The sequence below is a fragment of the Triturus cristatus genome, chromosome 2_2, assembly GCF_964204655.1.
Source record: "Triturus cristatus chromosome 2_2, aTriCri1.1, whole genome shotgun sequence".
Classification (NCBI taxonomy): domain Eukaryota; kingdom Metazoa; phylum Chordata; class Amphibia; order Caudata; family Salamandridae; genus Triturus; species Triturus cristatus.
Genome location: NC_140582.1, coordinates 570,280,536 through 570,298,151, shown reverse-complemented (window position 1 = coordinate 570,298,151; position 17,616 = coordinate 570,280,536). Strand labels below are relative to the sequence as shown.

The following is a 17,616-nucleotide window of genomic DNA, read 5'->3' as shown; positions in this document are numbered from 1 at the left end:
AAATAAAAAAGATAAGGGGTTAAAAAATATGATAGAGATACTTAATGGAGTTTTGTAAAACTATATTACAACAGCTGCAAAAATTCGCTGAAAATATTAGTTTTTAAACAATATTTTTAAGAAATCTTATAAAAACAAAAAATATCCGAACTTTGCCAGCTATGGTTATGGACTTACGTTAATTTATTCTGATTGTTATTTGTAAGAGAGAGCTTTCAGGTATTGAGATAAGCAGTATATTTATTTACTGTTCAGGACTGGCTTGACAGTGTAGCTGTCAGCAAGACATGTTGTTAATTCTTTAGAAAAAAAGGCATTGAATCAGCTTTGGATCCCTCTGAGGGGTATTATTCGCTTGTTTCGTGCTATTGGCTACTTGGTGTTTTATCCCCTGTGGAGGGCTCGCTTTGGTTTTCTAATAGTTTTGTCAGGATTTGAGTGTGATTAATTTACACCACCATCTTTAATAGCATTATACCTACAACCACCATTAACATCAGCACTAGTACCACTAGCAAGGCGGTCATCACCACCACAGTTACCCCAATACAGATATCACCACCATTTCCAAAACTCCATATTACCACCATTAGCACCACGCCCTCCACAGAACCGCCATTTTCACCAGTACTATTTTCACCATCATTACAACCCTCATCACTACGACTGTTACAATCAACGCTACCAACTTTGCCACTACAATTACCGCAGTCATTCCCAGGATCACCATTACCACCACCTCCACCCTTACACCATTCTTACATGTCTGTGTATGCGTACTTTACTCCAATGAAGCCAGATCTATTGGCTGAGCCAATGATTGTTCATTCTAGGAAGCCAATGGTAACGTGCTGGAGCAGAGTGGCGGACTATCATCTTAAAAGCATCCGCTGCTTCTGTTTCTTGAATTTAATGCTGCATTTCGCTTGCAGCGTTTCATTCATTATGACACTGAAACAAACCCCGAAACTGCTTCGCATTAGACACTGTGCAGCAAATGAACGCTTCAAACCAAGAGGGTTTTATGTTTAGAACTTCCATAGCTTGTTAAAATGATTTATAACATACTCCGATGCCTACGATAATAACCCTTAATAATACTAGTGGAAAGAAAATCCACAAAAGTAGACATTCGAGGTACGGATCAGTTTTATAGGGAAAAGAACAGTTGACTTTTTTATTACATGTGTACATTTGCCGAAATAGAAATGTATTTTAAAAAGAAACTCTGCCCCACTTTGAAAAATAGTGAAATAAGCAAAAGTCTTAAAATAGCTCAGCAAAATGAATACCTTCTATGTTTTTACAAATCACATTATAGGTGGTCAAATAAAATCTGTCAAATGTTTAACGGCGCAAAACGTCAGGAAACCGCAAAAATGAGCAAAAAAACAACATTTTAATGCCGGTAATACGGAAATTAGCAGTTTGGGAATTACCAGTAAAAACGGCCCTGCCACAATAAAAAAATGTGCACGGGTCTGAGTGTGAATGCGAATAAACTGGTTATTTTTGCTATTCTTGAAGCACTTTTAAAGAAACGGAGCAGGAAGCGGAGGCAGGTATGCAATGGGGGCCTCACAAGCGATGGCAACGAATGAAATAAAATTAACAGAAAATTGTGATAGAAAAACACAGAAGCAGCCTCATATTTGTTCCAAAAATATGTTTAATTAACTTCATGCAAAATACGCAGTAAATACATGTTTACATGTATTTAAACAATATAGTATCTAGACAGCCATTTACTTGAAATAAATACCATCGTTAAAAGCACAATCTGTGCAAAATAGGTTCAAGCTGAAAATATAAAAAGCTGAGTCAATGTTCGAATTCTGTTCATACAGTTTTAAAAGACCCTCTTGTCAAAAGTGTGTACTTGTGCAAAATGAATAAGGCAGCACTGTACGTTGATCCAATCACAAGAGAGCTCCACTGGATGTGTGGAGGAGGGAACGAGAGGCATGGGGTTCTAGGAGCAGCAGCCTCCAATACTAAATATTCATCACAAAAGAGCTGCTCCTAGTGTGATAACCCAAGCGAGTTACAAGAACGTCGTAGGTGTGGGCATCTCACAAAAAGATACGGACTGGTCTCACACACCACCTGGTGTCATGCTTCATCATTGACCAGTCCTCGCCCTCCAAAACCTTCGTTTGATGGAGGGCGGGCATACACTTGACGACAAGGATGCACTTCTAAGTGGAGGAGTGGGGGCCCGTGACTATGTGAGTGAAGTTAAAAATCATTATAGTAATCAGTAGCAATTCTTTAATGTGAGATGAATACCATATGATATTAAAATATAGGTGTGACGGTAGTTGGGACGGTTATTGTTCCCAACCGTCTAGTGAATGGTCTAATGGATGGTCGACATGTTTCTGCCTGGATGGCCCCGAAGGGTCCGTGGCATTCATCAGGACCTAGAAAAAGAAATCAAGGGCTCCGTTCTTACCAATATAGGTAATGTGATACCACTGCGGGAGTGTGGCACAAGGCACACTTCACCGTCTTAGAGCTGCTTCCAATAGTGAAGCCTGAAACAGAGATTATGAGAGACAGTAATGTAACTCGTTGGGTCATTTGTACCTGTAAAGGAAAAAAAGAAGAAAGAAAACAATGCATGCATTGATTGTCGTGCGTGATAAAGATGTGTACGTGACTTGGTGGCACTCTATTTGTGTACACTGGTGCGGAAATGTGGTGGCAGACGGTGCTGCTACCAAGCTTACCCTAGTAATTTGGACAACTTGTCCCATGGGGGAGGGGGCGGGGGAGAAACCACAGTTGTGTTTCCTCTGTAAGAGAAAACATGAAAGAACAGTTCTTTGGTAAAGGCGTTTTGGTTGAGAAGGAGTATGGATGTGGAAAGATGCAACAATGTTTATCTACCCTATAAGATTGGTGAATTTCTTGATATAACTCGTCCTGTGATATTCCTTCTCAACCAAAACGCCTTTCAACATAATCATAGAAACATGACATATCTACGCATTCCTGTGTGCAGGGACAGTCACATAAATGATCATGCATGTGGCACTTGTTTACACGGTGTGTAAGGGTGTATGGATTTATACACATTTGTGAGTGTAAGGAGGATGGAACTGGTCCTCTCCATGGACTCTCTAGAAATGAAAATGTGCTTTTCCTTGCCGTCACGTATGCGTATGGCCAGCGCAAGTCTTCTCGATTATTTGTTAGTCTTTGGAACCTATGATATATAAGCCTTCTATCTCAGTGGCCTTTTGAGTTTATGCCATGATGCAATCTTCTAAATAGTCTCTAGACATGGTGATTACTCTTCTTCCTCTGGAATTTGAAAATGTAAATTGTAATTATATAGCACTTACTACCCCTGACGAGGCACAGAACTGCTCTGCAGTGAGCAGCACACCGCTCTGGAACCCAGGGTTAGAAGTTAGAAGGCATCAGGTTAGTAAAGGTGTTTTTGTTTGCACGTACAGGGTTCAATCCTGACTGTGCAGAAGAATTCTTTCACAAAGGGCCTAGTTTGGAGTTTGGTGGATGGGGTACTCCATTAAACTGTGAAGATAACCCCTCCACTGTATTACAAGTGCCACAGGATATAATGCATTTATAACACAAGGTATGGAATGATAACCACCACAGTCGTGATGGAGTATCCCACCCGCCAAACTCTAAATAAAACCCAAAATATTTTTCAACTAAATAATCTCAAAGGAAGGTTTGATGTTGCCAGTGAAACGGAAATTGCAATCGTGAGTTAGCAGTACATGGTGAAAGACGCCACAATACCATGAAACATAAAGCTATAATATACATCATTGATGTTATTGTGTGCACGAAGTTGCAGTCTTTCTTCTAGCTTCATGCAGGGCTTCTGGGAGGTGATTAACAACCAGACTGAATTGGAGGTCTGCCTTTATAGGAATTTGCATTTGAAATAGGTGACAATTTCTAATTTCCCCCTGATTTCCACGGTTCCGCCAAAGGCCTAAATATATGCACAGCAACAGTCGTTAAGTGAACTGTGCCATCTGGTGGGTGTGTTAATGAGTGTTCAAGGCGTTCATCCATCCATCATCTGCAGGAGAGAGATGGCAATTGTTCTCTGGTACAAGCGCAGCACTCAAACTGCCTTTGGGAACGCCAAGAAACCTCATTCTTAGTGTTTTTTGAGAGAGCGACATTATAGTGTGTATTCATACAGTGTACCCATAAGCCTCAGAGTAATAATGTGGTTTAGCAGTGGACTGAGTATCAAAGTATCGCCGTGGATGGATGAATAATGTAGTGGGCCCTGCTGGATTCAGGCCTGTGGCCTAAAAGACTTCAGACAAGCTCTCGGTGCAGGAGACCCCTTGTGGAAGCAACTGGCATCTCAACGTTTTCTAATGCTCTTTTTTATTCAATAAATGTCAGTATTTGTAGATGAGCAGATTTTGGTTCCTCTCCTTACTTCAGCCCCACTTTGAAGAAGAAGGGGAAGCTGATATGGAAGGAGAGTGACATCATATTTATCAACCAGGAGGCTCGATTCATCGAATAACACAACCCATGCTGCTCTCCAGCGAGAAAGCCCAACTGCCCATTGAAAGAATTTAAGATCATGGCCCCTTAGGAAGTCGAGAGTAAACCCAAGAACAAGTACGAGCGCTGATGTGCCAACTTGAGGAACAATCTCACCGTATGAGGAGGGGGCGGGGTCTCGTGCTGAGAAGTACCTGCGAGGCACCTTTGAACCCCTATCCCCTCCTAACCAAAAGAGATTGCAGAGGCAGGTGCTGATGTCCGGAGATGTTTTCACACCCCTTAATTAATGTCAGCAGTTCAAAGCCTTGGAAAACCACTATTTACAGTGGTTTTCAGCTCGTTTACCTGCCACTGTGTGATATCGGCTCATCACCTGGAGACCCTGTGATGGGAGCCGAAATGGTGTGTCGCAAGGTGGCCCTGTGTGATATCGGCTCTTCACCTGGATACCGTGTGATGGGAGCCGAAATGGTGTGTCGCAAGGTGGCCCTGTGTGATATCGGCTCCTCACCTGGATACCATGTGATGGGAGCCGAAATGGTGTGTCGCACGGTGGCACTGTGTGATATCGGCTCCTCACCTGGATACTGTGTGATGGGAGCCGAAATGGTGTGTCGCAAGGTGGCACTGTGTGATATCGGCTCCTCACCTGGAGAATCTGTGATGGGAGCCGATATGGTGTGTCGCGAGGTGGCAGTGTGTTATATCTGCTCCTCACCAGGAGACCCTGTGATGGGAGCCGAAATGGTGTGTCACAAGGTGGCACTGTGTGATATCGGCTCCTCACCTGGAGAGCCTGTGATGAGAGCTGATATGGTGTGTCGCAAGGTGGCAGTGTGTTATATCGGCTCCTCACCTGGAGATCCTGTGATGGGAGCCGAACTGGTGTGTCGCAAGGTGGCACTGTGTGATATCGGCTCCTCACCTGGATACCGTGTGATGGGAGCCGAAATGGTGTGTCGCAAGGTGGCATTGTGTGATATCGGCTCCTCACCTGGAGAATCTGTGATGGGAGCCGATATGGTGTGTCGCAAGGTGGCAGTGTGTTATATCGGCTCCTCACCTGGAGACCCTGTGATGGGAGCCGAAATAGTGTGTCACAAGGTGGCACTGTGTGATATCGGCTCCTCACCTGGATACTGTGTGATGGGAGCCAAAATGGTGTGTCGCAAGGTGGCACTGTGTGATATCGGCTCCTCACCTGGAGAATCTGTGATGGGAGCCGATATGGTGTGTCGCAAGGTGGCAGTGTGTTTTATCGGCTCCTCACCTGGAGACCCTGTGATGGGAGCCGAAATGTTGTGTCGCAAGGTGGCACTGTGTGATATCAGCTCCTCACCTGGATACCGTGTGATGGGAGCCGAAATGGTGTGTCGCAAGGTGGCACTGTGTGATATTGGCTCCTCACCTGGAGAATCTGTGATGGGAGCCGATATGATGTGTCGCAAGGTGGCAGTGTGTTATATCGGCTCCTCACATGGAGAGCCTGTGATGAGAGCTGATATGGTGTGTCGCAAGGTGGCCCTGTGTGATATTGGCTCCTCACCTGGAGAGCCTGTGCTGGGAGCCGATATGGTGTGTCGCAAGGTGGCCCTGTGTGATATCGGCTCCTCACCTGGAGACCCTGTGATGGGAAACGATATTGTGTGTCGCAAGGTGGCCCTGTGTGAGTTGGCAGATATGGAAACTGCACTGACTGCTGTGCTCGCCCTTCACAAAGCACTATGCATGAAGGATGCTTGCTGGGGCTATTGAGGGAGAGGAGGATGGGAAACAAAATTGCAGCTTCAAATAGGGGCTGTGAAGCGTGGAAGGAACCTCAAACCGGGCTTAGACATGCAAAAGACGGGTGGATATTATATGTCAATAATTACATGTAACTTTCTGTGCAGCACACTTAATGGAATCACAGCTCTTGAGGATATAGTCGAAGGCGTTGGCTGATTTTAGTAACACATTTCGTTAGTTTATATTTGCTGAGGCTTTATGCCTGGATTTGTATTCTAGATGCTGGACCACTCACCTCTGACATGTAAGAGAACTGGCCTCGCAATGGCGACTTTACTTGCATGTACGTGTAAAGGATGAGTGATCTAATGAGGGATACACCCTCTAGTGATGTACTTGTGAAAGTAACTATCATTGTGTTTCTCACATGGTCAGTCTCCAATGCAAGGCAACTGGAGTAATGTGATTCTGTGCTTGCAGCGTTTTCCACATAATTACAGAGTTATTCACTTGCCACATAATTCACCTCCATACTCATTAAAAGAGTACAAGCAATACTAAACAAAACTTATGCTTCCTAAAGCTAGAGTGCATATGTTTGCAAAAAAACGTAAGTCAAGAAAAGTGCATTACAGAAAATACATTTAAAAAACATGAAATTATAGCAGAAATGAAAGCCAGAAATGGCATGTCAATCATAGTACTGGAGTGGATTACTTTCTAGGCAGAGGTGCGCCTGTACACGAGTAAAATATCTTCATCAAATTGAAGAAATATTGCGGCTGAAGTGGGCTGGCCCAGTGCCCATGCTGCAGGCAGTTGTGGGTGGACACAAAATGTGAATGGCCGCTGAACAGACCTAAGGAGGAAGAGGGCTGACCAAAAGCACCTCAATTTATGAGTATGTATGGATTTTTTTTTTTTTTGCAAAACAGGAGGCTAGAGAGACAGCTGAAGCTTTTTCTAGGGCAGAATTTTTGGGAGGAAAACATGAGTTTGGCAAAATAGTTAAAGCTGAACCTAGGCCACACGTAAAGCGCTGCACATGGTGTTTTGCAGTAGCAGTGCCTCAGTAAAGACCACCAGTTGTTGGTTGCTGTATTTGGGTATTAAGCCGGTTCTATCTATTAAGATGCATATTTTACTCAGGCAATGCTAATGTGTACTGAAATGACTATAGAAAAATACTGCCACAGAATGCACTGCTTCATGCCACATAATTTGCCTCCTCGTGCCATTAAAATGTATTCAACGGTACCTTGTAATTTGGTGCCCCATGCCAGACAATTTTAATAACTACCCCAACAGGAGACAAAAAATTGAGCTCTTTATGGAATATAGGGGTGTCAAAGTTCCATTCTTCAAGGGTCTCTGTGGCGTACTTGGTCTGCACTTTACGTGGCGTGTCTGTGGCTCTACATTTAAGCCTCAACTCACACTCGAGCTCTCAGGCTTAGACTATGTCTAAGGAGTAAGCGGGGAGCAACAACCTGGGAAGTGTCTTAGTAGCAGCAAAGCTACACATGACAGCACTGTTTAATCAACAAATGGTATCACAGTAACTGAGAAAAAAATAGTTATTGCACCAAAACTCTCAAGTCTGTTTGTTTCTCTAGAACATATGCAAAAGAAAGCTCAAGGAACACGGTAATCAGTGCACACATGGAAAACGTCATCTCATAGACATATCAGAATAAAAACGTCCCAATCCTACCCCGCGTGAGGGATTTTCGAGTAGCAGCAGCACCAACATGTAAAACATTTTCAATATATTTTATTATTTACAATGTCAATGTGTATCTTGACTCAGAAATTAGGATATTTAATCTCTATTCATCCTCTTCTGAAGTGGATCTCAATTTGGGTAAAGAAGGAAGCAGATCTTAATCGTGCAATCTTGAGAGATTTATTAACCTTGAGGGGGAATGTAGGATCCCATGGTGTAGGAATGTGAAAAGCTCTTTATCTGCCTTAGGCCACCCGGATTTGTTTTAAAATCTGGGATCATTGGCAAGTTACACTTGCAATGGACAAGCCCTAAAGTATTGTCCCTTGGAAGAGACATCAAAGATAGTGACAGACTCAAACCGACTGCATGAGCCCATGCCTTAGTGAAAACGAGCATGTGTAGTGAACCTTCTTTGTCTTTTGTAACACACAGGAATCATTGTTTTTTGCTAACAAGATTTCGGTTTGCTTGCTGGAGTGGAGGAAAGGCTTGCTTGCAGCAGGCTAAAGACTTGAGGCCATGTGGGTGTGATCCTGTCTTAGTATAGGATACAACACATTTTTTTAATGTTTGTGGGAGTTATGCGTACCTACCTATGAAGTATGTTACCTCTTTTAAAATACTTGAATTCCAACCAGGTCAAGACGGTGCTGATCTTTTTACAGATGCTATCAAATGAGCAGATATGTTTTCATATTGGCTGTTTTTCAAGGATGCTCCCAGAAAAAGACTGTCGATGATGTTATCATTTTTACGTACATTGATTGATTGTAACTTGCACTTTTGATATTTTAAACTGAAATAAAGAAATATATTGATGATATGTACTCCTGTTTAGAGAAGGGTTGGTAGAAGGTGGCGGTGGGTCTGGGGAGCGGAGATGGTGGACGGAGGTGGGAGCTGAGAAGGGCATGGAGAGGAATCTTCCACGTGACGTCACTACATGTTGTTCGCTACCACTCTACCCCGGCCCATGGATGGAGCAGCGAGCTCGTCGCCAGGGGTCTCTCGCCGCCGTGCGGGGGTGTCCCTGGGCAAATGGAGTGCGGGGTTCCGCCTGATTCAGCAGGTCCTCTCTCTCCCCAGGATGCTCGGTGCAAGTGGAAGCCGCGCGCTGCAGGCCCCTCCCATGAGCGCTGGCGTGCCACATAAATCCTCGTGCCGGGGATATGAATGGCTTGTCATTGTCCCCCGGCCCTCGCGGTTCCCAGAGGGGAGAAGCGCCGGTGAAACATTGCTGCGTTGCTGGCTGGTGAAGGGAGGGCAGCCCTCCGTAAATTAAGCATCTCACTGCTCCACGCGGGTTCATGGAGGGCTTCAGGTGCCACTCTCCTGTGCATAATGTGATACCTGACGTCGAGCATGGGAACTGATGTGCGGCTAGAGGCAGCCCGCAGAGCGCACCGGGCTTTCGCATTACACGCAGGTGGGGGGCACCCCTACCCATTCATAGATCCGTAAACATGTATTGATTATCGGCTCTGCAACTGAGGCAGACGCGCAGCTCCAACCCTCTTATCACAATTACGCATTATGTTTTACGTGCTGTGACATTTATATTTTTGCGGATACCAGGGATGCATATACCCCGGTGTGTTTTTAAAATATACCTTTTAGAAGGGAAGGGAGTACTTTCTTTTTGTCTCCCCTTGTGTTTGGGATGCCTGCAGAAGATCGGTTCATCACAGTATGCACAGCGCCAGCATCTGCACAGTTGCTCTGCACACCCGAACGTGAGCTGATACTAGTCATGCACAGCAAAAGACTGCGATGCCCGAGAACAGGCAGGGCATATCCCCTGAAACGGCCTTCAACCGCTGAGTAACCGCAGCCTAATAACGCTGGACTAGCGTGATTTTTAGACAAACTGGCTGTAGCTTCAAATACTCGTTTATTGACTGCGTGTGCTTCAGATAAAGAATCAACGGTACTGTCCCATTGACTGCTTCTGTGGTAACCCGACTGGCCTGCGGAATGAGCTTTCTTGACTATAATTTAAGACGCACTTAGAAATATCTCTTTGGTCCTTTAAAAATGCATTCTGGCAACTTGGGGGTCCTCAAAAAGTAATCCCCATATCTCACGTGATCCCTTGTGGGTATGTCATTTCTGTGAATGTAGTCAAATGAAACCCCGTTAAAATCAACACGACGAGATGTAAAGGATCAGGGAGCCGATTTTTACATTTAGCGTTAATGTAAAGCGCTGAAAGAGTGCGCTGTCTTCATTGGCTTAGAGGTCCCTGCGGCCGCGCTGTCATTCGAACGCTTGCGAATGAATACAAATGTGCGGTAATCTGCATTCACTGGACAGGGGTCTTTCCTCGGGGTGCATTAATACCCAAGGGGAGTCATTTCGCCCAACTGGAAGACTCATATCCGCCTGAAGAGGGACCTGCTGAGCCGTCAGTCGAAACTGCAATGGGAACATGGCTGATCGGATCCCGTCCCAGGCTGGCTCACATCTGCCTCCATGTTTTCACTTGACTGCTTTATGTAACCTGTTTCCCGATCTCAGCACTTTGAATAAGATGCCGTAAAATGAAGTGAGCCAGATACAGCCTGCGTGCTGCGTCCTTTTCAAAAACGCAGTTTTAAACCCCTGACGGTACAGTGAAGCGGCGTGATTAATTACAGGCCTGCCAAAGGGGGAGTAGGTGGTGAGTCACAATCGCCTGGTGAGTGGGCTAAGGTGTAACACACGGCATCGCAGTATGGCGGATGTCACACTGTAACCCCCTGTGTGACGTGGGACACGTGGTAGCTTGTAGTGTTCCCCAGTACCAATGGGAATGACACATTCCACATTGGAATGGCGCAATACATCAGCTGACACGGCATTCTCCCTCGTGATTTCTGGGGATACCTGGGGTGTGAGTGCCTTGGTGTTGGACATGTTTTGTAAACTGGGGCTTCAGTCATAATACAATATCGTTAGGGGTCTGATGAGACCGTGGTCGTAGAACAATTGTATCTATAGACCTGCAGAAGTTATGGCTTTCAACGGCAGCATCTAACCCAGCTGTCGATCACTGTAAGGCTGGGGCAAGGAGGAGAGTTTGGGGCCCGGCCTCGTTGTTTCCTGCTGCCGCCGGCCGGCTAGCCCTGCCCCTCCCTGACGCCTAAAACCCGCTGTTAATTCTTGGGGTAACTGGTATCTGATAGGAAAAGCATGGGACGCATACACAAGAGCGCAGACTCCCTTCTGTGCACACAAGAATGCGTGTGTCCAGAAACCGACACTTGCATGCCACCCAATGAGAGGAGAGTTGGGCTCTTCCCTCTGCGCCATGCACATATGTACGCCTTGGAATGTGGGCCCGCGGCCGCCCTCTAGTGGCCATACCCATCACAGTCAGCCCAACCGCTGGCCTCCCGGCCACCCACCCCTGAAACAGCCATGAATATTTAGTACTCACAAGCGTTGGTGACGGCGAAGCTGTTCGCTACCTCCAGGTTGTCGATATGGGGCGTCAGCCTGAACTCGGAGGTAGAAAACTGGACCATTCCTACCCGAAAGGCGCTGTACTCCTGGTCCGCTCCCCTGGGAAACAGGCCGCCTGTGAAAAAAATTAATACGCAAATATAAACAGTGCATCACCCATGGCAGCTTTTTTCCCCAGCTGCACCAGACCCAGGCATATTTGGACTACCAGCAAATGCACTACGGGTCGATTGTCAATTAAAAGAGTGCAGAAAGACCAGCGTGTGTGCTTCGTTTGTAGGAAAGCAGGTTTTTGTTAGGGAGTGATTGGGAAGGATTCTATTCTTTACATTGACTCCATATTCCAATCCCTTTTAACAGTATAAGCGTCTCCTGGCATTCAGAGAATGCACTCTTGTTACATAGCCATGCAATTGACTGTTTTGTGCCTAATGTCGGAACACTACAGAAACCAACGGAGGCACAAACAAGCTCCATGGCTGTAATGCACGAGCAAGCCCCGTCCTACAGATGCTGCAATAGCATGGCTCGGGCTGCGCGGATGCTTGCAGCCAGAGGTACCCACCTATCTGTATGCTGTTAGAGTAGACGCCGAAAATCAGTCCCCACAGAACGGGAGCAAGGAAGACAGAAATAGGCATAATCTTTTGCATTTCCAAGAAAAACAGTGCATCCAGAAAATATCCACTTGTCTCTTCCCCGCTGCCCGCTCTCCTGTGCGATTACATCCGTCGAGCGATGGATATGCAGGTTTAGCACCGAAAAAATGAGTCAATATTTAAAAATAGGAAATAAAAAAATGTGGCCAGTCGCTTGTTGCGGGTGGAGATCCCCTGGACCAGGATGTGGGAGTGCAGCAGGAATGGCTGGCGGCGATGCTGGGGTCCCTCCGTGCGTACATTCACACACACATGCACTCTCGTCTGCATACAGCGGTAGGAAGAGGCAGGCGCGCGCACCGAAGGGCATGCACGTTCGACGGGGAGCGAGCGAGGCATCGGGGACGAGCTCTCGCCCCTCTTCCTTTGACAGCGCTCCTCCCCCAACTTCCGGAACCAGCAGCACCCCTATCCACTCGCTTCACTCCCACACTTGGCTCTGCTGAGCTACGGGGGCGCTGGGCAGCGGCAGAGTGCTAATGAGCGCCAGTAACGAGCTTCAGCACCGCGGACAGCGAACGGCAGCATCGGCCGAAGAGAGCGCCGCCACATTCCAGTCCCTGCTTGTGGACGAAACGCGCATAGCATTATCACAGGCTTGTGCAAACAGTCTTATGGGGTTGGCATGCTAAACACATCTGTAAAATTGTACAGCCTACTCGTGCTTGATTTTTAGCGTTCACGAGCAGGTCACTTACACGAAAGAGTGTTTTAAAAACTCTAAATAGAAGTTGAGGATGAAGCCTCCGAAATCACCAAGGAAACCATGATGTATATCTCGTGGGACATGTGTAGACGCGCGAGGGTTTATTTGTCTTCATTTTTCAAGAATCGTAAACTTTTGGGGTGATGTTTTGAAGTCTCGGGGTTTGTTTGTCTGTCGAAAGAATAGCTGCACGCATAGTGCATGTTTGTGTTTCTGCATGTTCATCATAAAAACGTACTAGTTAATTTAAGACAATACGTAACTTTGCACCTCATTATTTTACGTCGAATGCAAGGTCGAATGCCAAGCGTCAGCAGGCTGTTACAGGAAACAGTGGTCCCTGAAAGCAAAAAGGATATTAATACAATGAATATAGCCTCAATCGGTACTATATTTAAGCCAGTGTCCAGCTGGATAAAGGCACCTTTAATATACAATGTTCTGGAACAGTAGTACAGAAGATGTATGTTACATCTCAGTGGGATACAAGCCTGTATCCTAAAACTTACATATCGCATAGAAAACAAGGTGCGAAAAAGGCTCAGGCAATTTCAAGGATGTTTCTGTCAGTAGATACTTTAGATGGTGAAACATCAAATATACAGCCGCGGTCGGTAGTAGGAGTAACAGCTGGGCGGTGACGTGGGGAGGGGGAGGGGCAGGGTGGGGGGTAGTAAACTATGGATTACGGAGGTTTACAGGTAAGTTAACATATAAATTAATAAAACGAATTTCGTTGTGTGCACTGCATCCCCAAATGCGATGCAGTGCACGCAACAAAATTAGTTTTATTAATTTATATGTTAACTTACCTGTAAACCTCCGTAATCCATAGTTTACTACCCCCCACCCTGCCCCTCCCCCTCCCCACGACACCGCCCTGCAGTTACTCCTACTACCGACCGCGGCTGCAAATATACAGTAGGTCACCTTCACAATAATCTATATACAATAAATAGAGTATGTAAGGCTGACAACTATGTCGACGGCGTTTCGATCCTTATCAGGAGGATATCGGATCATCATCAGGACTAATTAAATAAAATTGCCCGTACACAAATGCCTGAATTATATTACATAAGTGACAACATAGCAACAATTGAGGAAAAATGGGAGAAAAGGAGGAGGCAAAAAGATGCAAGAATTAAATCACACGTTTGGAAGGCAAGACGGTGAGCGTAGATGAAGCATAGATATGTGTCAGATAGGTATTTCTCTGGACGAAATAATGAAAAGTGAGGGTCACGTGGATACCAAGGTAGTGAGGGTGTGGATCATAATTACTCTGGAATAGCGTGGCATAGAACATTGTAAGTTACACTAAACAACGTTTGTGAAGGAAGGAGCGAGTAGCAGGGATGCCATGATATAAGAGAGTATTCGTGAGTAACGTGACGTGGAACAATGCGAATTACAAAAACCACGTTTATGGAGGAGGAGAAAGTAACATGAATGCCGTGATGGAAGAGAGGGACAGTGGTGTGCGCAACATATAGCTACATCAAAAAGCATAGCAACAACCATTGTTAACAAGTATGCTTAGCAGGAGTATCTGATAGTATAAATGGCCTAATGCGTAGTGATTAGTTTAGTAGAAACAACATTGCACTGTACAATAACCTTTGTGGGAAAATAGTAAACGGTAATCTGGCGCGTACTCAGGAGAGAATAGCGTAGCAACTAAGGTTGAACACTCGGTTTAAATTAGCAAGGTGTACAGATATCGAATAAATCGGTAACATTGTTCGCAAAAATGAGTGGTGGTGAGAAAGGAGAATACCAAGGATGGATAGGAACACGGAAATCCGTGAAAAATGGTGAAGAAATTAAACATGCAGTTGTTGGAGAAATATGCATTTGATGAATGATTACCTCGAGCGATGTAGTATTACGGGTAATCGACGTCTGGGACGGGGACCGGTTAGCCCGGGTGTATGCCAGGAAACACAAATAGTGCTCGAGGGGAAGTGATCCAAGGCCTGTAAGGGATGAAAGGCCCGTGAGGAAGAGGGGAAGACAGTTGGGGAAAGGGATATGGGCGGAGGAGGCTTACCTACGAGAATTAGTAAGCCAAGGGTAATCGCGGCCTGCAGTAGGAAGTCCGTCTGAAAAGGGAAGTATAAGGAACAGTGAGGCCTGGATACGTTGAATACGCTGAGAGAGAAGAAGGGGGTGAAAGCGCAACGCGAGTGCTTACCTCATGCAATGGAGAGGAAATATTCCGTGGCCGCATACGATCTGGGTGAATAGGAAATGTTGGGGTTGTGAGGCGGTAGTCATATGATGTGAGTTGAAGGTCATGTGATCGGCACGTGAGAGCGTGTGGCCAACAGGAGAGGTGGGCCTGGTGGGATGGGAGCGTGTGGCTATGGAAGTGAGCGGGTAAGTGCAGGCGCCATCTTGGAGTGGTGTAATACATGTAGCAGTTCCAAGGAGGAGAAAGAAGAACAGATCAGGTGGACTTGTCATGATGATGACCAGTACATAGTAATGATAGGAATGACAAATAACAGGAAGCGCAACTAGAACAAATTAATTGAAAAAATAATAATTAAACAGAAAAATAAAATAGTTACAATTCAACAAATTATCCAGTTGCGGTCTTGGGAAATGGAAAACCTGGAAGAAGTAGCCAAAGGCTAAGGGGGAACTAACCATTGTCAGAATGTTTGCGATTATAGTAGTGTGGTCCAGTCTTCAAGACGGTTTGGCCCTGTGTGAATACTTCCGGTCTTCAGGATCCATTTCAATTCCTCTTTATTGAGCAATTGGGAGAGGTCAGCTCCTCTTGGTGGCATTTTGACAACGGTAATCACTGTCCAGCGTATGTCATCCTCAGTGTGGCCAAGAGCTTCAAAATGTTCTACCAGTGGTGCGTTCGGTGTTTTGCATCGAAGTCTGCTCCTGTGCTGGCAAATTCTGATTCAATTTTTTTGCGTTGTCTGGCCTATGTAGATTTTCTCACAGGGACAAAGGATAGCATAGATAACATTGCTAGTGTTACAGTTGCTGAAATCTCGGTGTGCATGTTTAACAGTGCCAAATACAAATTCCTTACAATCTGAAGTGAATCTACATGCCGTACAATTTCCACATTTGGTGTGTCCTGTAAGGGGTGGAAGACCCCAGTGGTCATGAAGAGTGCCAGTATTGGGCAAGCAGGGAAGTGCAGCTCTGACTAGGTGATCTTTGATGTTTTTGCTCTTTTTGAATGCAAAGAGAGGTCTGTCAAGATTGAGTACACCAGCATTGATCACACTTCAATGCTTGAGTACACTTTTCCGAAATTTATTCGAAGAGGGGGAGAAAGTAGTGACGCATACAATGCGTTTTTGCGTTTTCTTCGGTTTGGGTAATAGAAGGCAATCTCTAGGGCAGTACCAGGCTCTTTTGAGGGCAGTACGTATCAATCTCTTGGGGTATCCCCTGGTAGCTAATTTGTTGCTTAACGTTTTGGCTTCTGTGAAATAATCTTCTTTAAGGGTACAGTTACGTCGTATGCGTAAAAACTGAGAATAAGGTAAGGAATCTCTCAATGCTCTACTGTGGTTGCTGTTATATTTAAGCAGAGTATTACGTTCCGTGGGCTACCTGAACAAACTGGTGATTAGCTGACCATCTTTGTGTATTATATTAAGGTCTAAAAATGCGATAGATGTTTTGTTGTGTGAAAGAGTAAATTTAAGCCCACCGCAGTTGTTATTAAGCCAATGTAAGAAATGTTCAAGCATAGTTTGAGTATCATGCCAAATCATAAAAATATCATCTATGTAGCGTTTCCATAGAAAAATTGCAGAGAAAAAGGGGTTCTGCTGTACCAATATATGGTTGGTTTCAAGGGCGTTCATGTACAGAATGGCCAAATTTGGGGCAAAAACAGCTCCCATTGATGTACCTTTCGTTTGCTGGTAAAAACGGCCATCAAATAAGAAAAAGTTTTTAGTGAGACAGATCTCAAGTAATTGTAAAATGAAGATGGTAGGGACAGCGTGTGGTCTGGCGCGTGTGTCCAAGATAACCTCGATGACACGTAACAAGTCTATTTGGGGAATGTTTGTGTATAGCGATTCCACATCGAGAGTGCAAAGAGTGTCAGTACAGGGGTCAAAGGTGTGGTTTTCAACTAGCGTGATCATTTGCATACTATCTCTTACATAGTATGGGGTGGAAGGTACGAAGTCTTTTATGAAGAAATCCACGTAAAGACCAAGGGGCTCAAGAATAGAACCACACCCTGAGACGATGGGGCATCCGGGTGGATTAAGTTGATCTTTATGGATCTTGGGGAGTGTGTAGATAACAGGCGTACGTGGTGCCTTGGCGTTTAGAAACTGCTATTCTAGTTTGGACAGAAAACCTTGGTCTAGACCAAACGTCAGCAGGCTGGCATTTTACAGAACCAGGCTGGTGTGGGCATTCCTGGGTAAAAGTATTCACGCTTTTAGTTTAGGGTTTGTTATGAGCTAAAATTGCGATGTAAAATTTCACTAGAAAATGGATCTGTTTATTCCACAAGCATTGTGCATGCATATATCTCAAAGAGCACCTAGGACAATCTAACATAATGATTTTCTTTGGTACAGACCACCTTTCAAGCAAGCACCTTCCTGTAAAACCAGAGGAGCTAGTGTTCATGTAGAGCATTCTCCTAGGCCAGCTCCCTTCGCTGGCTCTACCTGCCCCGTCATATTCAATAGATTATGTCAGCAGAGTCGCCAGATGTGGTTGGATAATGGTCTTCTGCTGTGTTAGAATTGGGAATCTCTGGTTGGCACAGGTCTGCACTTGTGACCAAGCAGGGACTCTTACTTCTAAGTCAGAGTAAGGGGATCACC

General features: G+C 45.2%; 1 protein-coding gene across 6 annotated transcripts in view; it reads right to left on the bottom strand.

The window, feature by feature from the left end:
* GRIA2 (glutamate ionotropic receptor AMPA type subunit 2) overlaps positions 1-17,616 on the bottom strand; it is a 657,071-nt gene that overhangs the window by 598,592 nt on the left and 40,863 nt on the right. For 5 of the 6 annotated variants that reach the window (XR_014978141.1, XM_085641720.1, XM_085641721.1 and 2 more), the window contains exons 1-2: positions 11,982-12,339; positions 11,391-11,531 (exon numbers count right to left, since the gene is read on the bottom strand). The exons of the other annotated variant lie outside the window; for it this stretch is intronic. Coding sequence is in view for 4 of the 5 variants with exons in the window: in XM_085641720.1 (XP_085497846.1) it covers positions 11,391-11,531; positions 11,982-12,069 (229 nt within the window). In the remaining variant the exon portion in view is untranslated. Of the gene's footprint in view, positions 1-11,390; positions 11,532-11,981; positions 12,340-17,616 lie in introns of those variants that run through there. 6 annotated transcript variants of the gene reach the window in all.